General features: G+C 33.4%; 1 protein-coding gene across 4 annotated transcripts; it reads right to left on the bottom strand.

Annotated features, from left to right (window-relative positions):
• Positions 1-9,352: 9,352 nt before the first annotated feature.
• On the bottom strand, positions 9,353-23,641 carry LOC123708207 (annexin B9-like). Of its 4 annotated transcripts, none has more exons than XM_045658787.1 (9): positions 23,319-23,641; positions 22,748-23,218; positions 20,085-20,261; positions 17,217-17,421; positions 13,847-13,926; positions 12,384-12,456; positions 11,021-11,194; positions 10,450-10,631; positions 9,353-9,884 (listed from the first exon to the last, which is right to left on the bottom strand). In XM_045658787.1, exons 1-9 carry the CDS (start codon positions 23,331-23,333, stop codon positions 9,828-9,830), a joined length of 1,434 nt encoding a protein of 477 aa, XP_045514743.1. In that variant the 5' UTR covers positions 23,334-23,641; the 3' UTR covers positions 9,353-9,827. The 4 variants fall into 4 exon arrangements, with proteins under 4 accessions (XP_045514743.1, XP_045514744.1, XP_045514746.1 ...); XM_045658788.1 differs by having other exon boundaries at positions 22,847-23,218; positions 23,319-23,637; XM_045658790.1 differs by lacking the exon at positions 22,748-23,218 and having other exon boundaries at positions 23,319-23,637.
• Positions 23,642-23,705: the final 64 nt, after the last annotated feature.

Below are 23,705 nucleotides of genomic sequence, written 5' to 3'. Positions count from 1 at the left end.
TATACACCTACGGCTATCTATGTCATACGTAAGTTTTTTCTACTTATCAATACTATGTTCTATCTGCTATAGTATAGCGGTAATTGTTTAGTAACATGGGTTACATGTGTTAGTACCCATGTAACAAAATATGCATTGTAATCTGTATAAAATATATTATATGTTTTGTTAATTAAATAAAACAGAGGGGTCGTGTATTCGTCGTACCACTGCGCGGTAAATAAAATAGGCAAAAAATTACTTTAAAAAGTTTTAAATTCCTAGTCAAAATTCAATACGTCATATGGGACTCATACTTAACGCTAACGTCAGATTCGAGACATCGAATCTGAGTCCCTTGGACCCAAAAATTAATGTTTGTTAAAAACAAATAATTTTCTTAACATGACGATGAAAGCGACGTAAAACGTATAAAGAATTACGTGTTACGCATGGTAAAAATGAGAACGTAAAAATCATATAAATATATCAATACCATCTATTCGCCAATACAGAAAGCAAGTGCAAGATTGACGATTATGATATGATTTCAGAAACGATGTATAGAAATAAAAGCTACAGTGACAGATTGTCTTCTTCAAGTGTTATCCTCAAGAAAAAACTCAAATTCAACGATCATCCGTTCTCTGTTCCCCAATAAAACAGTATTTTAAAAACTAATACATTTTTCATATAAAGTGAAAACGATTCAGCCTAGATTATTTCAGACTTCAAGCAGGGAATGTTGCTTGAATTACATTTGAGTTTTAATACAGCCTGGAGCTTTAATAATCTTTGTCGTACAAGAATTTTAATATGTGATACGCTTATTTGCTAAAGCTATTTATGCTAATTGTTTGGTATAAATATATATTACAATACCTGTGTAGCGCACAAACATCTGTTTCCGTTTCGTGAAAATATGTGATTATAGATAATTAGGTCATTTTCCTTCTGTGCCTTGCCCTCCGAATGTTGGGCCAAAGACTTGCGGGGTTTTTTTGGTTTTCCTTCACCGTAAGAGGAATACATATGTACTAGCTGACTCGGCAAACATCGTTTTGCCGTGTATATTATTTCCAGGATTTTTTTAGTTCAATAAAAATAACCTATCTACTGTAATAAAAACAGGGGTTGATCGTGGAGGGGTGACAATTAAGGGTTGTATATATTTTTGTATGCCTTATCATAAAAAATAGAAACAAAAAAAATGTCTAAAAAAATTGGGCTGGACAGTTGGACACCTTTATCACTTAGGGGTTTTAAAGATATACATAGTAGCCGATTCTCAGACTTACTGAATATGCATAAAACAATCATAAGCACCGGTCGGGCCGTTTCGGAGGAGTGTGGGAATGAACATTGTAACACGAGAATTTTATATATATAGAGATATTAATTGCATAGACCAATTAATACCAATAAATGAAATCACGTCTTTGGAGGTTTGAAAAATGTATATCTCTCTAATATATATCAGTTACATACTGCCTTTATTATTTATTATCCTTATATCAATATGTCTAATCTGTATGCTATTTTATAATAATATATAAAGTGTGGGCGATATACAAAAATCACAGTCCGATAAACAACTTGAAAAATACCAGTTGAAGGTTTTATGAAAATACAATTATTTTCGTCGTTCATCATAGTCCTCTCGCCGAGGGTGGAAATCTTCTTAGCAAATATTTGACGAGTCATCGAATGGGACATTTGAAAATTATTAATTTTGTCCGCCTTTGTTCAAAGGAAAATCATACGTCTCAAACAATTGTATAAAATTATTTCTTAATTTATCGCATTAATACATAATTTAATTATTTTAATATAATAAAAACGCTCTCATAAAGTCCCGGGCTTCGTATTTAGAGTTAGTTTTTGAGTTTCATCAAAAATAATTAGATAATGTTCAACTATTTATTTAGTCCGCCTTCGAAGCAAAATAGTCAACGACAAGACATACTCGTATAAGTACGAACTCAAAGGTACGATTTCTGTTGACAAGGTTATTGTAACTGAAGGTTTCCATAATTAAATTTACATATTACTAATGAAGGAATAGGATTATTCTTCCGCTGGAAAAGCTAAGAAGGACCCACGGAGAAGGAACAACTTACCTATAACTCTGTTAATATCGCATTAATATTATGCATCTGGTGGATAACCACAGTGAAATTATCCACCAATTGCCAATTAATCCACGGACTACTGGCATATGTTAATTAACCTGTGCAAACGACGAAATAACAGTAAGGTTAAAATTTAAATTGCTTGCTCAAATTCTTTATTAAAATTGCATTTTGAGAGCAACATTTATTCTTGTAAGCTTTTTAATTTTTAATTGTGATTACGATTACCTTTTAAGTAAAATACCTCTGTCAGGGGTCCCAGCTCTTCCATAACAAACTGAATTATACATTCCAAATATATTTATACATGATTTAATTACATATTTTATTTTATTTAATCATACAAAAAGATTTACTGGATTTTGAATTCAATTCATGCGTTTCATTGATAATTATATTTTCTATTCTCATGAACTAGTATTTTCCGGTTACCTCACGGTGTTTTCTTTCACCGTAAAAGCTAAAATCCATTGTTTCAATACACGCGAAATATTGTTGACAATCAGCTTTTTAATAGCAAAAATTGAGTTCCTATTAAAATACAGCTATCCTACAATTGGTTTGACAGGATTGGATGCAGATTAATGCGGGAAAAGGCGCGGTACTATGAGGCCCCGAGACTTTTACATTAATATTACAAATGATGATGCTTTTGTAACAGTTACTTGATATATTGTCACTTTATTGTTTACTAGCTGAGCCCTACACGGGATAGGGAAACGAGTATGATTCTTGTTTCTAAGGCCAAGACACATTTTATATTGCAGAACCAGCTCTGCTCTGCAGTTTTATGCCTGTTATTTTAATTGTAGTATGTAGATTAACTATACATTAAAAATACATACACTATCCTTGCAGTACTAAACCAATACGGAGATGTCGAAAGAAATATGTAATAGTAAATACAATTCACAATATCGCTACTATGAACTCAGTCTGTGAACATATAAAGATGTCGATAATTTCGGAGACAGCATTGGGCGCAACGTTTTTGTCAACGGGGATCTAATGGGGAGTCAGTTGGGAAGTGGAAAATTTGGCCTTTGCCGTCGCACGACCCTAGGTACCAAGAACCCGAGTTCTTGGGTTGCTACCACGTCCCACATGACCTAAAGTAGATAGTAGACTTATTAACTTATTTAATACACAGAATTTAGGATAAATCATTGACCGAAAATTTTCTCGCATTAGGTTGATCTTCACGCGTAACAAGAGTTTTAGATTTGCCGCCAATTCACAAAAACAAATGAATGCAATATAATAACATTAGGTTACCGAAAAGTTCTAAAATTGAAATTCAAAAAAAGTAATTTTATATGCTATCTCGTTCGTTGTTCGTCGTTCGTCGTTGATCTAACTCCGAATTAATACCTAATAATATATTGAAACAGAAACAACTTTTTCCGTAAATTTAACCCAGAAAGTAAGACGTTAAGAATGAGTTATTCACAAAGCCCCAAACGCGTTACATCTATGAAGCAATAAATACGTCCCTGAAGTTCTAGAGGAAAATTAAAGCTACCTTGGATTAAACTATATCCTGGTTCAGTCACTGCAAGCATATTTAAGCGCTATGGAGTACATTTAAGATTTTCCGCAACAAGAAGGACTACTTTAAGATAAATGCAATTAGTTTGAACTGTCGGTTTGTTACGTATTACTAAAGTGCTTTAAGATATAAATAAACTGCATTTTATGAAAGTATAATAATTATTTCAAATTGAACTTTTATCCGTAAATAGCTCCTAACATATGCTTTGATAAAAGGAATTGATTTGAAGAAACGTAGTAGGATCTGGGATTTGTATAGATCGTTGCTTAAAAGATTCTTAGATGTAAAATCTTTGATGTACAATTGATTGTCCACATATCGACGGCTCGACTTCAACCACTTTCAATGTACCCTAAACGCTCAAGAACTACGTGTTTGAAGTGACCAATATATAAAAAACAACACTAACAATAGAAAAAAGTTATTTAATACATTGAAAGTTTCATCATAACTTATCTAGTTGAAAGATGATTTAAATATCACACAAAAAAAATCTACATAATTAATGAAATTGTTTTTTTTTTAATTTTGACTAGTCTAACTTCAGAGTGTCGGTTTCTGTGACGGTGTGCGCGAGCATCGTAAAAATTTATTCGCATCATTTTTCCCTAACGTGCCAAAAGTAGTATAACTTCAAAAACACTGTATTAATTCCATCATAATCGTGTCGAATTTGAATAAACGTAAACGTGGTATACGTTTACGTTTATTCAATTGGTTAAAGCAGCAAATTCATCCGCTGCGGAACTGCGGCTTCCAAAATCCATTGATAACAAACCAACTCCATGATATTTATTATTTAGTAAGAAAATTATGAGTGAAACATCTGGTCTAGAAGTAAGCCTTAGTCAGTACCGTGATTTTTAATTTCGACATAATATCTAAAAATTATATATAATGCGAACGGGTGAGAGCAGTGATGGCTTTAGTTAGCAACTCTCATCCCTGAGGTCGTAGATTTGATCCCCGATTAACTAATATATATTACTATGTGCGCACTTAACATTCGGTCAACCGGTGAAGAAAAACTCCGTGAGGAAATCGACTTGCCTTAGACCCAAAGACGTCGACGTCGTGTGTCATGCACAGGAGGCTCATCATCTACTATTAGATTGACAAATGATCGTAAAACAGCTACAGAAATCTGAGGCCCAACCCTAAAAAGGCTGTAGCGCCACTGATATATTTTTAATACGAATATATGAGGTTGGATAAAGTAACACCCACAATACAAATTATCCTTCGTCGTTCGTTAAAGGAAGGAGATGATTGGTGAGTATTGTGTTCCGAGTTATTTGATCAGGGGGTTCATTAAGTTAACTAGGTATCTGTAATTCTTGTCATTGCAATAATTGTTTTTTTTCTGGTATTTTTAATCTTTAAATACATAAAAAATGAAGAAATATATTCAGCATTTTCCTTCAAAGCAGTAACAATATGTTATCAGCTCTTCGTCAATGTGTTCTGTTCGTCGAAGATTTTGAAAGTTCATTATGTTTTTGTAATAAAATAATTTGTATTATTTATTTTTAACTTTAATTTTGTTCCCTTTGGAGACTTTCCCAATCAGGCACAGGTGTCAAAGATTTAAGTTGGCGCCTGGTAGATAGTACCGGTGACCTCAGAGCTGGTGCTTTCCTCGCTGAACGAATAAATTTCGCAATATAACGAGGAAATGAGGCGAGCGTTCAAGGGACTTTTTTATTTGTTGTAATATTCTAAATTTTTAATTATTATCATTACCATATTAGGAATATTTTAAACATGTATATGTATGTATATTTGTGTGTTGGAAATCTGTTGAAGTGCGTAGGTGGGTGATTAAATAAATAATATATTCTTGAATCGAAATGTCCGCGTGGTCAAATATCAGCTATATTGTAATGAACTGTTAATTTACCACGCAGTATTTACCTTTGGGACTCTGACTCGATTGATTAATTTTGTTTCTTTTTATACTATATAAGCTATTGTATACTCGTGAACGGGTGCTACTTGTGGTGACTGGTCGTACTTGAATTCGTGTATGCGGTGATGTTAGTTATTTCAACTACGTATTTGCGTTTTGTTACCACGAGAATGTAAGTGCGTGCTCCTATTTCACCATGCCTCCTGCTGATAGAGGATCTTTGACAATCTGAGAACAATCTTTGTTTTTAATTTATTATATATTTTTTATTGCTTAAGATGTCACGTGGAACATGGTGTATTGGTTGCAGCTCGTTACAAACGTTGTGTAAAACAAAAAAACTACTTGGCGATAAAAAGGGTGGCGGAGAGTTTAATGCCAGTAGTTCTTCTCTTCCGTTCTACGCCCTTGATTCGAGAACTGGCAGGAAATGTAAAATTAGAAGCAATTAATGTATATATCTTTTTTTTGACGTTCATAAGTATAAATTGTGATACCTATATGAATAAATGACTTTTGAATTTGACTTGGTAACGTATTTTTTAAATTTAATGTTTGCCGTCTTTTGTTTTACTAAACCTATATAAATGATCTGCAAGTTTATACGCATTCGTTACCCGTGTTTAATACTTATAAATACGCAAATTTAATTAAATTAGTTGAACAATGAATAGCTCAGTAACCTCTTAGAAACAAACCTCTCAACATAATTCATCAACATTCTCATACATGAAGTTTAAATTATGTAATTTGTGTAAAGAGCTGACTTCAGAACAATACAGTAACATTTGTAAAGGGATAAAATATGTATGTCGTAAGAAATATACAAATGAGAGACGCCTATACGCGAATTACACTTGATATTACGTAAGGTTACCTTTATATATTTATGTAGCCATTGGGCCCGTGACTTTGACTAAAGGGCGGTCATAAAGTCATGAATTTCATTTTATTAAATTATATTTAATATGGTTTTTATTATAGAAAATAGCTTGTGTCGGTTTATTTTGATTACATAAACGTGTATACATAGGATACACATAAACTTTAACTGTGTTAACCCCTGGCCCGAACGCTATAACCGCCATTGCTTTGAGTGGACATTTATTGATATACTTTTTTATACCTTTTTCTATTGTATAGGGCAATTGATAAATGGATCAAAAACAAGATACAATGCCTTATTAGCTTTAAAGGGTTTAAATGACCAGTTTTTTTTAATGTTTTTAGACGTAATATAAAATCTTTCCAAGCATAAATAAGAAAAAGTAGATATATCATAAAATATTAAAATTGTACATCGTAGTTAGCGCGATGTTTAATTTTGTGTCAGTAGGAATTAACTGAATTTTTTTATCTAAAATAAGCGTAGTTCGGCTTACAAGTAGAATAGATTGCCTGCATTTTGTTTGACTATCTGATACCTCATTCATCAAGTCGCTTTCGGCGGCTGATTATCTAATTTTTATTACTCCTTGGACGATCCATCATGGATTTGGAACAGATCGGCTCCAACCGGGATAATTTTGCTTTTAATTTACTTGAGTAAAAAAAGGGTTTTGTAAATTTGAAATTAAATTCTTATTTAATAACTTTGTGGACACGAATATCAATGGAATCAACGTACTTCAACAAAATTTATTTACCAATAATCATTGTTTTCAATATCTATTTCACTCAAAAAAATATCCATTTACACGGATTAGATGAGTTTTTTTATTGTAATTTAAATATTGCATAAAGGTTTAAACGATAATCGACAATTAATTCATGTTACATGTACATGAATTAACTGTATGGAATGGATATTAAATACATAATAAAAATCATTTTGGTTTATATTTTATACTGAGTGCAGATATATTTGAAAGAATATATTAGGCCCTTACATGTGAAATTGGCGTTTTGTCGTACTGGCCACTTTGACCTCAAATACCTCCTCTTTGGTTAGGAATTTCAAATTCATATTTTTGTACAGCTATTTACTCATGTATTTGTGCTTCGATGACCGTCATTCATTTGTTTTTTTCTTCTGTTTTTTTCTGTTTGCGTCACTCATTTTACAAAATGGAAAACTTAAAGTATCGCATTATTTACGAGTACGAGTTCCGCCGTGGCACTAGTGCTGCGGAAACGACTCGTGAATGAGTGAGTTGTATGGCGGTCATGTTGCAAAAGAAAACACAGTTCGTTTTTTATTCCAACGTTTTTGTTCTGGAAATTTCGACCTGCAGAACAAGCCCCGTGGACGGCCTGAGACCCAAGTTGATAATGAAGTATATTGTGGAAGCTATTGTGGAAGCGGATCCATCGCAAACCACGTCCGAGTTAGCTGCAGGCTGCGGTATTAGTGATAAAACTGTTTTAATTCACTAGATGCTTCAATTGGGAAGATTAAAAAGCTTGAAAGGTTGACTGAAGCAAACCGGCAAACGCGCGTCGACTGCTGCGTTACATTACTGAACCGGCACAATAATGAAGGTATTTTAAACCGAATCATTACCTGTGATGAAAATGAATTCTTTACGATAATCGGAAGCGCTCAGCGCTATGGTTGGATCCTGGCCAGCCAGCCAAATCCGCCAAGCGAAAATTAACCCCAAAAAAGTTACTTGTAAGCGTTTGGTGGACTAGTGCCGGTATTGTTCATTGCAGTTTTCTCAAATCTGGCCAGATTATTACGGCTGATGTCTATTGTCAGCGATCATGATGGAAAAGCTAGCGGCTAAACAACCTAGGCTGGTCAATCGCTCCACGCCACTGCTGCTTTACGACAACGCTAGACCACGCACTGCACAACAGACGGCTACCAAATTAGAAGAGCTTCAATTGGAATGTCTAAGACATTCTCCGTACTCCCCGGACCTTGCTCCAACAGATTACCATTTTTTTCGAAATTTGGACAACTTCTTGCAAGGGAAAAAATTTAACATAATATAAAAATTTAAATAATCAATGAACTACATATGAGATGGCAAAAGTGCATAGAAAACAATGGTTCATACTTTGATTAATAAAATAAGTATATTATATTTAAAAATATTCGACTTTTTGTTCCTCCCATACAAAACGCCAATTTCATATGTAAGGATCTAATATTTGTTTAATATCCGACCGAACTTTTTGAAGTTATCTGAGCTCTGCTACACGTCATAAGGAATTCTAGTTGAAGAAAAGAAAACACGTTTTTTAATACATCCATTTAATCAAATAATATTAAGTATAGAAGTATAAATATGCATTCGTACAATACAAATTGGCCACAAATAGCACGAGATAAAGGCACAAGCAATAGAAACATCGTAATAGTATATTTATAAATATTTTTCTCAAACAGCTTAGATACTAACAATTTTCTAATGAATTTATTTAATTTAATTTTTTTACGGCATTTCATAAGCACTTTAACACGGCTTCTAATTCGAAAACTAATCTGTAAAAATTTGCTGTAATGAGTACTCGTTGGGTTTGTTTCTTATATATAATATATTTGAGAACGTTTTTAAACTTAGGAAGACAAATTAAAACTAATATCGTACGATAATAAAATATTTCTCTACGTAATAATTTAGAACAAGTTGGGGCTTTATGCGTGTAAAATCCAGTCTGAGAGTTCGTGTATAATATAAAACATTAAACAATCTTAATATTTATAAAAATACTTGAAATTGAATTTCAATAAATGGTCTTACAATACTTTTTAATATTTAAAAAAAACTGTTATATATAGAAATGTGTAATTATAATAATATAAAATTCAAAATAAAGAAAATAGTCAGATCATTTGGACGGTTTTATGCCAATTTATATTAAAGAACGATTAGACATAAACTCGATTTGCGCGGCAATATTCAACCATTTGACAGATGACAGTTAACAGTTGACACTTGACACTTGACAGCGGTTAATTTTCTTATACTCAATGAAGTCTTTTTTTAATTTCTAGATTTACAACAATATTTCGTTTATTATATATGAAAGTAAATTGTCAGTGACATGATGTCCCGCGCAGTAGTATTATTTATTTAGTATAAGTATATAATTAGAGAATTATAAGCCAAGTTATACCACAAAACCACTTGATTTCATCAGCGCAGTTAGGATAACTACGCCGCGCAAACAAACATTTACACAAATACCGTTAGATAATGTATATAAAAAATAAAAATATTGAGAATATGTATGTCGTTTAAAAAAATAAAGTTTTAATTATAATCTTAAATTGGAGATTGAGAAAGTTTGTGATACAACATGCTTAGTATAAACCTAATAATCCCAAGAAGCACTTTTTGTAGTGGCCAGAACAATCGCCCTGAAACAATGAAAAATATTTTTTTATTAAAATACAAGATAAAAAAGCGTACAGGCAGTACTACACACGTAAGAAGTGAAACTTCTTTATGACCTTATTTTTCGAAAAATGATCTACTATATGCAACTTTATTGAAATTGGTTAAATAAAGTTAAATTAGATAAAGTTTAACAAAAAAAGGCGTTTATTATAATAGACATGAATACAAATAATACATTGTTATCGTTATTATATATTTTTGTCATTTATGGTTTTGAATCTCTTCGAATCAACCGTAGTCGGGGCAAGAAAAAGATGGCGCGTAACCGAGAAATCTGACGAGTAACCGAAATACGTAACCGGTAAAAAAAAATTCCAACGCCGATAAAGAAGTTTCACTTCAAAAATAATCATAAAACGGTTTTGCCATCCTTATCAGGTTTTTATGATATGAACCGTCTTTAATTAACAAAACAGACGGGACCTATATTTATAATACTAGGATAATATGAAGCTAATTGTTATTTTAATGACTGTAATGTTACATGTGTACGTGTAAAGATATAAAGTAAAAAAAAAATTGTACCTCGATCCAGCTCTGCAGAGACTCCCCATACTTGGCCTGGAACATCTCGGCGATGTCTCCCAGGTCGACCTCACAGCGGGTGACCATAATACGGATCAATTGCCTGTCGTTGGTACCAAGACCCTTCATGGACTTGTGAAGTCCCTCCGCGAAGAACAGCGGCTTGTTGCGCACTACTTTCACTGAAATCACAAGATTTTTGTTAAAATAATTAAAATTTATGGGACAGGGCACGATCATGTTGGAGCTGAGTGGTCACCACCGCCCATGGACTATACAAGGAGGCTTGCAAGTGCGTTGCCAACCTTTGAAGTATATAGCATCTTTCTTGATTAGAATACACTAAATTATAGATTTTAATTGGTTAGCATCTAGACCAATCACAGAGAAGCAATTATTCGTTTCGATATTCAAACACAAAAGTTTTAACTCTGATGTAGTAGTGGTAGTACTGGTCAGAGATGACTGTTTTACATTTCTAATAATATATATTTAAATCAAACCAAAAAAGAAATTAGTCAAAAAAACTTTTAAAAATTTAAGTTAGTTGGCAGGTATGTTAAAAAGTTACCAATAGCACGAAGCGCCTTCTCAAGATCGCCCGAGAACTCTGCCTTGATGGCATCGTCGATGTCGTGTCCTGTCAGGAACTGGTACTCCTGGAAGATGGCCGCCAGTTGCGGGAACGAACGGGAACAGAGCACAGCGTTGAATACCGACTCGTCAGTGCCCAGACGGAGTTCACCTTAAAACAAAAGAATACAATTATTTTGTATAATCTTATAATGGACGTATCTCCGTGCGCACGTGCCAATTCTGGGTTTCATTGTACCTATTGGATATGTGTGACGGCGAAGGCATAGGTTATTTGCGATACCAAGGGCAAGAAGAAAACAGACTGGCTGTTGCACAGATCCCCGTTATCCAGGACGTTGCGACTACTTAATGCTGTCTCCGACAATAACGACATATTTATATGTTCGCAGAGTGAATTCACAGTATCGATATTGTGTGTTTAATATTATACTTCATTTAATTTTGACATTATCGTATTGGCATAGTCTGTAAGGATAGTGTATGTATTTCTGTAATAAATAAAATAAATGTCAAGAAATCTGTATTTATTTCAACTCCAGGGATATAAATACAGATAACACAACTTTCTCTACAGCTGTGATACTATTGACATTCAACACCTTTTGTCTTCAGTCACCGTGACCCCGCACGCTGTAAAGCACGCCTAACGTCGGAAAGTTTAAAATTATGTAAATAATTATAAGTTAATAACAATAATACATAGATTCAATCCGTTTAAAAAGTGTTTTCTTAATGTGTAAAAGCCATATTAACAAAATACAAAATAAATGTCACTCATACGGTGAAGGAAAGTGAACGTAAGGAAACCAGAATGTGAGGAATTTAAAAATTAACGACATTTCTCACAAGTCTATTAAGAAAAAATAATTATAACAAAACGGATACGGATATCTGAGGCCCAAACGAAGATTTCTAACGCAACTTTTTTTTCTTTATATAAGACCGTTATTCTAAAATAGCATGCAGTGTTGGCCTAGTGGTTTCAGCGTGCGACTCTCATCCCTGAGATCGTAGGTTCGATCCCCGGCTGTGCACCAATGGGTTTTCTTACTATGTGCGCATTTAAGATTAGCTCGAAAGGCGAAGGAAAACATTGTGAGGAAACCGGCTTGCCTTAGACCCAAAAAGTCGACGGCTGGCACAGAAGGCTGATTACCTACTTGCCTATTTAATTCACAAACGATCATGAAACAAATACAGAAATCTGAGGCCCAGGCCTTAAAAAGGTTGTAGCGCCATTGATTTATTTTTATTATTATTTTAAAATCCCTTTTATCGCCGTGTTCGTTATAATTACAATATATAATTCACATGTTACATAATAATTGATAACTTACCTGCTTGCAACAGGCTTCTAGCGTCTTCTCTAGCCCTCCCTTGATCAATATGAAAATCTTCAGATCTGTTGCCCTGAAAAGTTATACCAAAAGTATTAGGATAGATCAAGCGACAATATTATTTCCTTCAGATTGTGATCAGTCTGGACACATATTCGATTCAAGTAATTATTTTGGAAAATAATCAGAACAAAACTTGAAGAATCTCATATAAAACATAAAGTCACAATTAAAACCAATTCTCGTTAAGGCACTTCTATTAAACAAAAAGTAATATGTTATAAGAAACTTGTAAAAGTTTTACACGAAGTTGAGAAATGTACAGTTGCAATTTCGTTGCCTTGTGTCGAAGCGTGATGGAACCACTCATATCAGTTTAGCTTTTGCTGCCCAATAAAGCTGTTTCAGATTCGGTAGTGTTTAAAATAATTATTTACACGAGTTATGTAAAACATTAGTTAAGTTACATATATTAGTTAAAAAGCGTGGTCCAAATATTAGCAGCCGTCGCACTTGAAGCCAATATGAGTCCTTCAGTTATCTCCACGCTCATACTTTGTAATACAACAGTCTTGTTGCCAATAATGCATAGTAAGGTCTACTGTACTTGTATCGAAGTGTCATTTAAATTTTTGAACCCTTAGATAATTCAAGTTAGGTTTTGTTAGCATCGCAACCTACCTCTAATTTAATGTTAGTTATAAGTTTATATTTTAATCGATTAAAGTCTGTTTCACCCAGATTCAAACAATGTTTCATTTAACTTATATCTTAACATATCTGTGACAGTCGCCTCAAACTTATTAGCTCGACCAAATTAGACGCTACGTAATTTAACAATTTTAAAGCGCTAGTTAAAAATTTGAGTTGAAGGACCTATCCGGTCGCCAAACTCCAAAAAAGTACATTGTTTCTTTCCATTTTTAGTCATCGTTTCTTGAAGTAGGGCGTATGGGAAAAATATATGGGTATTGAGCAGTTTATGTATCCATTTTGAAAGATCGATACACGATTTAAATAACTTCGCTCGATGGAAAAGAAACCAAACACAGCAAATTTTTGACACTTTGAATTCATTTTATGAAGAAAATGTATATACAACATACTTTTGAAATTTACACGATACATTTTATCGCAAGCCAAGTAATCCATTTCAGAAACAAAAATTCATTAATTTAATTTTTTACATAACTAATTGTTATAACGGGGTGCGCCTCAGTGCTCCAGCTCTCCACTGCGCACCGCTGTCCACCCCGAGACACTGACACAACAACTCGTGCTGGAATAGGGCTTTAAGTAGTGCCGTAAGTGATAAATGTCACGCTCATTCAAAGCAGACTTATGGAAGACATCTGGATACATTTGGATTCTTACTTTACCAGGAGTTAGCAACGGCAAAACGAAACTGGTAAATCCATCTCTATGTTCAGCATTTCCTCCTAGGTTCAGATAAATTATCTTACCATGCATAATGATGTCATGAGACGCTTGAAGTTTCCTGATGTATCTCCACGAAGATCGTCCTCTAACAAAGTTCCATACACTGGAAGTACAAAAGATAATTTTGATTATATATAAAACATTTACTAAGTAGGTACAGCATAAATCAAAATGCATACATAAGGACTGAGGTCATTAAAAGTATAAACTAAAATCGTAGGACATGCCTTATAAAACTTTACATATAATTCTTCAATCCAATGTTTTTTTGTATTAAATATGTTATGTCAAGTGTGTAATCTAAAATCTATCTCAACTGTGGGACCTTCAAGAAGCACCTTGTCGACATTACATTTAATAAAAGTAAAATCATTTATTTATTTATATATTCTCGCCTTTTCCCCCAAAAACCACGGATCATGAACATCTTGCTTCATCCACCTTCATGGCATTCACTATGCATGCTCGTCAGTCATGGGCAGTTTTAACTTGTCTCTAGTACCTCCTGGATTTGGTCCAGGTATGTACAAGGCTTACCCAACCCGACTTAACCATCCACGGTTGAATTGAATATCCTGCTTTTTAACCGTTCCTAATGTCAAAACCATCTAAGCATCCCCTTTCGTATCCTTGTCATTACGTCTTTTTTCAAGTAATAAATATACTTAAACCCAACATAAAACAGTACTCGATAATAGAAGCGATGAAAAAGTCAATAAAATGACCTACGCCCGACGTGAGTCACGAGGGACGTGACGTCATCCATTGGCAAACCATCTTGTATTTTCCCGAAACTATTGACGCGTACAAGGAAACAACGAACCGTTGTCTTATTGGCCACGACATACCCTTGAGTACAATAGCGATGCTCAGACCAATAAACTGTTTATTATCAGTGGTAATGTAATGGTAACAAATGACTATCTCTGTTATTGCTTACGGCCTTATAATAAAACGTTATATCACCATGGCGTTTTTACCACGTTTTATAAGACAGTTACAATCTCATTCATGAATGTACAAGAAAAAATTTAAATTTAAAAAATTTGAAAAAATTTCGTCCCGCTTATTTATATTCAAAATTACATGACAGCGATAAGGACAAAACATACAAAAGCAATTTCAGCTTTAGTACATTTATACGCCTTTATAGACATTTTAAATAACGTTATTGTGTTCATTTTCCTTTAAAATTTCAAAAGTAACGGTTACATTGTTGGTTCATAGTTACAGTCGACGTTTCGGTTGCCTTAAAACCAAAATTTATTTTCTTGAAAAAGTATAAATCGTGAACCAAATTTAAAGGATTGATATGATTTATTATTAACAATAAAACAATATTATTTTCATTATAATTTAAGTTCTTTACAACGTAGATGTAACTTAATTCGAATTAAAATCGGGAAGTACCTAAGTAGGTAATTCCCATTTATTGCAAATCCAGTGTTTGATAAGTACTGTGACAGGAAGCTACTCATTGTCATTCAAGGCCATTTCATTATCTGAGCAATGAATCTAACTCGCACATTTGAAAGTACGACTATTATTTTTTATATGTTCATTAGAATGTTCATGTCTACCAATACTTTTAATATAAACAAAATTGTTTCTATACAAAAATACGTTTATACTAAACCTCATGCCTTATAGCTCTAGGTATATTAAAATATTACCCATACGTCAGCTCACAACCAACCATGGAATTGGTACACGCAATTAACTTCTTTGGTGTCGACTATGACTAACAGTACTGACTGGCAGTACAATTACCATAGAAACTTCACCATATAAGATTCATCTATTTATATTTTTTCATATAGGCAAGGGAGCGTTCAAGTATTACGTAACGAATTTTTTTCCTCTTGTAAAACGTTACGATGCGGGGCGGGGACTGAATTGAGCGTTATTGATAATATTATTTTCGACTTTCCAGTACCGTACGATATATTTAATGGTAAGATTTAGGTATAAAGAGTCACTGGGGGTGATCACTAAACGTTTTACTATGGGATACAGAAAACGTTACCGTCCAAGAATCTCCAAAAATTGCGTGACGTAATACTTGAACCGTATATAAAAAAAACAGAAATGTATATGAAATGCTTCTAATTTTACATTTACTGCCAGTTCTCAAATAAAGGGCATACAACGGAAGAAAAGAACTGGCAATAAACTCTCCGCCACTCTTTTAAATCGCCAAGTTTTTGTATTACACAACGTTTGTAAGGAGCTGAAACCATTTCATCATGTTCCACAGGACATCTTAAGTAATGAATAATAATAAAATAAATTTAAAACGACGATTTGTTCGATCAGCAGGAAGCATGGTGAAATCGGAGCACGCACTTACATTCTCGTGGGAAGAACACGCAAATACGTAGTCGAAATAACGAATATCACCGCATACACGAATTCAAGTACGACCGGTCCCAAGTAGCACCCGTTCACGAGTATGACGCATGGCCAGTCATCGCCCCCCTCGCCCTATTTTAGGGAGAGAGACAACCCGACGCATGGATGCAGCCACAAGCAATGATATATAAAATTGTTTCTCCGCAAAGTCAAAAAAATCGTCTCCGACATATGAGTTGAGTGTCTACTGTACTCTAAGTGTACAGGGCCACATAAACTTCACTATAGTCAAGATTTAGCCTTTCTTTACAAAATAGTTTCACGTTGTTTTATTGGCCATTCGCGTTAAAATAAATAAATAATTGTATCCATATTTTGAACCATTATCAAATATCGTACGCTGAATTGTTCACTTGAAAATATTGAAATTTACTGAAGTCTTTCACTACCCTATGGTTCGCTAGAATGCGAGGTGCATTCTAATAGTTCAGAAACTTTTAATTTATTTTAATACACCCGACGTGTATAAACTTTGACAAATATTGTAATAAACAATTTATATAATTTTAAGGTAGGTTTATATATCTTAGGGCTGACCCTATGAATTCCTTAATTTAACTATCCAATATATCTCTTAAGACATAGTTTAGGAGTTTCAAGTAAATGTTACCCTTAATACGTATTCGAATGCCAAATATTGGCCAAAGTTACCAAAAGCCAGCCTACTAATTTCTTGTATAACATCTGCATACCAACATTTTGTCAAATGTTTTGATTTGAATAATTGTAATTATATCTTCTGAACAAATGTATAGGCTCTAACTTTGGATAAGTGAATTGAGAATTAACGAAACGATTCAGAGACAAGATTTAAATGAGCTCTAATTGTGACGCCCGTAAGTCAAAATATACTGGGTTTTTATATACGAGGGTTTTCCTCGCGATCTCTTGGTGGATCAAAAATATAATAGTAGACTCACTACTTGGAATTATTAAATTTTTTAGCATGTTTCTCATACGAACATAGTAAAATGTACTTACTTGCTGTATATGCCTGCTTGATGACGTGAATTTCGTGGTTGGACATAGTGCACATGACTTCAATGAGGACATCTTCATCTGTACCAATACCAGCTGTTGCATCATGCAGCTCCTTGGCGTAGAACTGTGGCAAGGGCGTCATCAACGCCACTATAAGATCCTCGAACTTGCCGCTTGTCTCACTCTTCAGGTCTGATACGAGATCCTGAGGAATAACAAAACTAGTAGGCTATGGCTGCTAGTGGCAATGACTTTTATATGCTATATTAGGCCTCAAATTAAAACTTTTTGAAGTGTATCTTCTTTATCGGCATTGGAAAAAAAACTGTCACATTTTCGGTTACGCGTCACATTTTTCCGCTACGCACCATCCCTCCCTCCATCCCACCATTTTGATTTTCTTGTCCCTCCCACGGTTGATTCGAAGAGATTCGAAGCGATTAATAACAAAAATATATAATAACGATAACAATGATACTAATAATTCTATTACAATTAATAAAATTCTGTAATACTAAGATTATTAAGGTAGTAAGGAAGTAATGAGGTAGAATGAAATAATTATATCATTTGTATTCATGTCTATGATAATAAAAGCCTTTTGTTAAACTTTATCTAATTTAACTTTATTAAACCAATTTCTGTAAACACTTCTTACGTGTGTATACTAGTACACGCACACATTTTTTTTAATATCCAAGAACTGTCTGTTGTCTTTTGTTGAACGTACGCAATTGTTTTTGAATGATCCTTAGGTACAACATCTGGGATCCGATGTCAAGCTTAATAGCCGCAAGTTTAGCCATTCTATCATATCTACTATATCGTGTATTGTTAATTAATAATTATGTATTGTTAATTTAAATTTATTTAAGACATATAAGCTAGCCTTAATTAATTTCTAACTTATGCGTTTATTAAGTATTCAATAGTAAAGCAAACTATTTAATTTTCTTAGACTCCGGTCCATGGGCGGATCGTGAATTTGTGGGGCAATGGTCTATTCCTTCCCCTTCAAACAATGCTTCAAACAATTTGAACTGTTTGTTTTATAAATATAAACCTTTTTTACGCCCGACTGTAGCCTGTCCTACTGACATTGCGGCGACCTTATTATCTATGAAATTAAAGATAAATGGTGATGACATAATACCATTAACACGAAAGTTGACGCCGCACCTTTTAATAATATTAATTGATACCTATATACTTAGTTTACTACTAATAAAAACCAATGGCGCTACAACCTTTTTAGGTCTGGGCCTCAGATTTCTGTATCTGATTCATGATCATTTGTTAATTGAATAGGCAAGTGGGTGATCAGACTTCTGTGCCTGATGCACGCCGTCGACTCTTTGGGACTAAAGCAAGCCGGTTTCCTCACGATGTTTTCCTTCACCGTTCGAGCGAATTTAAAAGCGCACATAGACAGAAAGTCCATTGTTGCACAGCCGTGGATCGAACCTACGACTTTAAAGGATGAGAGTAACACGCTGAAGCCACAAGGCCAACACTGCTCCTTAGTTTACTACTAATCATGCTAATACTGGTTATAATTGCAACAGAAATTAAAATTTTAAGTCCGGCTATCAAATTCAATTTCTAAAGGAAAAACAATTTAACTACAGCACGCTATGATAGAATTTACGCAGGTAAAACCGTATATATATAATATGCAGATATGTATAAAGAGTTTTAAGTATGACTTTCATACGTCAAAAACGTACTACTTTGTCATTCAATAGTACAATACAATACTTAGCCCTAAATATCGTATCTGAATCTCACCTTCTCTTAGACAATAAACAAATAAAACCTATGTGTACGTATGTATACGCATTAGAAGCTATACTTCTTTGTCGTAACAAGATAAAAATCTTTTCAAAAATTGTATTATTCGTTTGTAGAACAAACGACACTAACAATATAAAAAAGGTATTTAATACATTTAAAGTTTTATTATAATGCATTATCTAGTTAAATATAGTTTATTTAAATATCATAAAAACCTAAAATGTTGACTATAGCTAACTTCAGGGTGTCCGGTGACGGTGTGCGCGCGCATCGTAAAAATTTACTCTCATAATTTTTCCCTAACGCGCCAAAAGAAGTATAACTTCAAAAATCTAATATGTAGATTTATAAAGAGCTTTCTAAAGTTGCAATGTAAACATACTACGCTATACAAAATATATATTTAAAGAAAGTAGCGGTAGGTACATAAAATTATATACGCGGACAGAATTAAAACAAGTGAAAGTATGTTTGACGTTAGTAATACAGATCACAAACAGCATGACCGAGTCCGATAACAAAAATTTCAACAAAGTTAGTACTAAAGTTAGACTAGCTGTAGTACATAGTAATTGGTATTGTTCATGAACGTTCCGGTCTGTTTATGAGTTCAAGTTTTCAGTCGCACTATAATTTAGTATTAATTGCAAAACTGTACAGTATGAAAAATATTACAGCGCCCTTGATGAAACAACCTCGATTGACAGTCGAGGAGCCCTAAAAAAACTCCCGGTTGACAAAATGTACCAGATTTGACATACAAAAGTGAAAACGCTAAGTTGCAACTCTAAATCGTACCTATACAAATGTTATTAAATCGCGAAATTTTAAAAACTATCTTTATCTAAATACATTTATAAGTATATAGCAGTTAAGTTTTAATTTCTTTCTTTATTTTTGTAAACTCTGATTTCATTATCCTGTCCACATAGATATGATACCATGGCAATATTTTGTTTAAGAAAAAAAAACCTTATTTATTATTTATCGAAATAAGTCTATTTACAGCCGGTATATTCATCGTCGCCCTTTTGTATCTACTACAGTTTCAAAGAATCATAGTATATACATTACCTTTCCATATAGAGTCTTGAATTCAAACGCTATCCGCAAACGTTGCTCATTGCTTCGACGTGTCAGTACTTGGATGATGGCCTTCTCATCCGTACCGAATCCTTTCATCGCTTTCCTGAGAACCGCCGCATCGTCGCGAGGATCGAAGGGGTTCACAGGAACCACTGTAGGTTTGGACTGCAAAATAATTAAACGTTAGATAATGAAGTATTATCCTAGGTACAAATTTTAACCCTGAGGTATATCTATCTATATAACTATCTATTCAGTAAATTGTTTGTTATAAGCGATAAATACTTGTTGGCATAACGACATTAACGATCTCCTTTCAATTTCACACGAACACTCCGCACTTCTGGGTCCAAGATGTTAAAACCAACCTAAAAATCGACTTGTTAGACGCTGATGACCTTGTGTATAAAGGTACACACGAAACAGGAAACGTTGCAACACCGCTGTATGTTAAAAAAATAAATCGTTTAAGGATTTTTTCTATAAAAAATACTTAAGGAATGCTTAAGCTCTTATAAAAAAATAGGGATGAAGCAATAGAATTACATAAATGTACTCGAATGTAAGTTCGTAATTCATGAAATATGATAACGGTCTCAGAAATACATTTACATTTAAAATTATTATTTATGATATTTCATTCCTGTTTTATGTTTATCATTTACTTGTATGCCGTTATTAATAACTTATCAGTAATTGAAAATTACGTCGAAATTATTAAATTTAGTTTATTTCTTGACTTTACAACCCACTGTTTAGCTTAACATAATTAACATATATTACTTTTGAAGTGAAATCAAAGATTTCCCTTTTGAAATATTAAGTATATATGTTAAAGTACTATTACATAGTACAAGGACACTATAATATTATCCTCATGCACATACTTATAAGGCAGTATTAGTAAATGCAATGTTCATGCACAATAAATAAATGTACCGTGTAACGAAAAGATTTAAATCCACGTCGCCCCAGTGACGTCCTATAGGTACTCCTCTTAGAATTAGACATTGCCGAAGACATATTTCAAATCAAATTTTTACTAATATACAACAAATGTAACCAACTGCACTTTCACATAACCATAACCATTAATATGGGTATATTTTAAAATCTAAAAACACTGGATTTACATCCATTGTAGAGAAGATCGTAGTCAAGACTGGATAGGTTATTGTGATAAATGTGTGCGGTGAGACGAAGTGAGCATAACAATGTAATTGCTGTAAACTGTTCCTTGAATAGAGTCAAAACGAATGTAGCTATACTACCAATATTATGTGTGATCTGTTAAAGGTGTTTGCTATTAAATAAGTGACAATTTCTTCATCATCCAACTGCTAAATTGATAATATAAAATAATATTGTGGGAAGACCTACAAAACAATAAGACATAGTGGAAATGCATTCCCAATGTAAGATTGTTTTTTGTTATGTTAATGAATATAATGAACCTTCTGGACCTGGTTAGAAAACCAAAAGCAAACCAAAGAAAATCATATCAAGCCACAAACATGGGTTAAAAAAATGCTTAGTAATCTTATATTAAAAATAAAGTATTGCAACTCTAATTAAAACTAATTTTCGTATTTGAATGAAGTCAGTCACTGAAAAAAACCTTATCTACATATCATGTCATTGAAGAGCTTATAATCAATACATGTATCATTAGTCATATCATTTTAAGAGGCCCTTAAACTGATAAAATATATATATCCTTATCTTTGTTTAGCAAAACAAGATATTATCTGAAGATACACAGTTAACATGAAATTATCTGTATGATAAACTTATCAAGGATAACCCATACATGAATCACAATTCTAGCAGTTCTTAGTGAATAATAGTATATTTTTCACCCTTTAGTCACTCTACAGAAGCATAGCATTTAAATTTAACAAATGTAAACCCTTATTCATAAAAATGAATCAGTTTTGTTGCACAATCTTTTAGAGCAAAAGCAACTCTAAAATACTGAAATTGCAATTGGCGTAAAAAGGAGAAAGATAATTAATACTCTAGTGTAAATTTAATAAACAATGCTAGTTCTTAAATCTACAAGTTAAATGATAAACTGGCAGCAAATGTAAATTAAGTCATTTTAACTATTTTAAGGTCATATGGGCATTTGTATACCTATATGATAAATATGATGGAATATCTTTTAACTCGAATTTTAAGAGAAGTAATATTATGGAACTGTGTTTCCTCATAAATAATGAATAACCAATATAATTCTCACATAGGCATCATGCAAATTTTATAATACAAATTGTCTAACTGCAGTCAAAATCTGTTATAACAACATCAATGGGGCTACTCATATTTGGTCATAAAAACCACTAGTCAACCGATGATGTTGTTATTAAGTACCTAATACAATAGAATTCAGCTGAGGACCTTTGATGTTGGTCAACATAACCAGTATGTTGTTTTAGATAATGTTGTTGTAAACAATTTTGGCTATATTATTTTGTATTAGCATCAGATATAGATTTATAGATATAGATTAGTATACAAACAAAAGTATGTCAGAAATTAAACATTCAGTTTGCTAAAAATTATGTAAGCTAATAGTTTAACACAAAAGCAAAGGACCAATGTTTTGCTTATCACAAATAAAGTAAGCACATTAATGTGATTTAACTTACCTTGGGTGTACTAGCTACAGGATTTGATGCACCATAAGCCTGATGAGTTTGTATACTATGAGCATATGCCTGTGGGTTTGACTGTGGGTAGCCACTTGCCTGGTATCCTTGTTGGGGATATCTAGTTTGAGCCGATTCTTGAGCACTTGGGTATGATTGAGCCGGGTTATGTGAATAACCATGAGATTGTTGGGAATAACCCTGAGATTGTTGGGGATATCCCTGAGATTGCTGGGGATATCCCTGAGATTGTTGGGGGTGACCCTGATTTTGTTGAGAGTACCCTGTATTTTGCTGAGGATATCCTTGAGTGGGATAGTTAGATTGAGGGTAACCAGGGGAAGCAGCTGGGTAACCTGGCTGGGGTGCCGGATAACCCATTGTAGGGAATCCTGGCATTGGCATAGGATTCCCAAAAGATTGTGGAGCGTTGTTCGTAAATCCAATATTGTGTAGATATTGTGGCGGTCCCTTAAAAGGAAAATTTGGGTAAGTGGCTCTTATTATTTTGTGATAAACAAAACAAGGCTGCACAAAACTACACTCGAATTCATGTTAATTGTTTACTTACTTGGTATGGATTCATTTTGTATTCTTCAACACTGAGAATTAATGGTTTTAATATAGACAAAATAGTACACCGATAGTCTGAGTGAAATATTAAATAAACAAATATTTATTACACAAGTTACGACACAGTTTAATTGATGCAAAGAAGTCACTGTAACTTAGAACTTATAAGAAAAACTCTGAATTTTTGAAATATTGAGCTTTGTGTTGTATAGAGAGTGAATCATATGAAATGAAAGCAGAAAATCGAAGTTTACTGTTTGGTGATTCGTCACCACAAAAAAATTACAATTTACAATACACTACACTACACTCTACAGATTCATAGATATAACGCACGCTACTCTGCCGTCAGTCAAGCCTGTATTCAAGTACTCAAAGTCAAGTA

Source organism: Pieris brassicae, chromosome 4 (assembly GCF_905147105.1).
Source record: "Pieris brassicae chromosome 4, ilPieBrab1.1, whole genome shotgun sequence".
NCBI classification, from domain to species: Eukaryota; Metazoa; Arthropoda; class Insecta; order Lepidoptera; family Pieridae; genus Pieris; species Pieris brassicae.
Note: the sequence above shows the minus strand (reverse complement) of the source record. Positions and strands in the feature narration are given on the sequence as shown.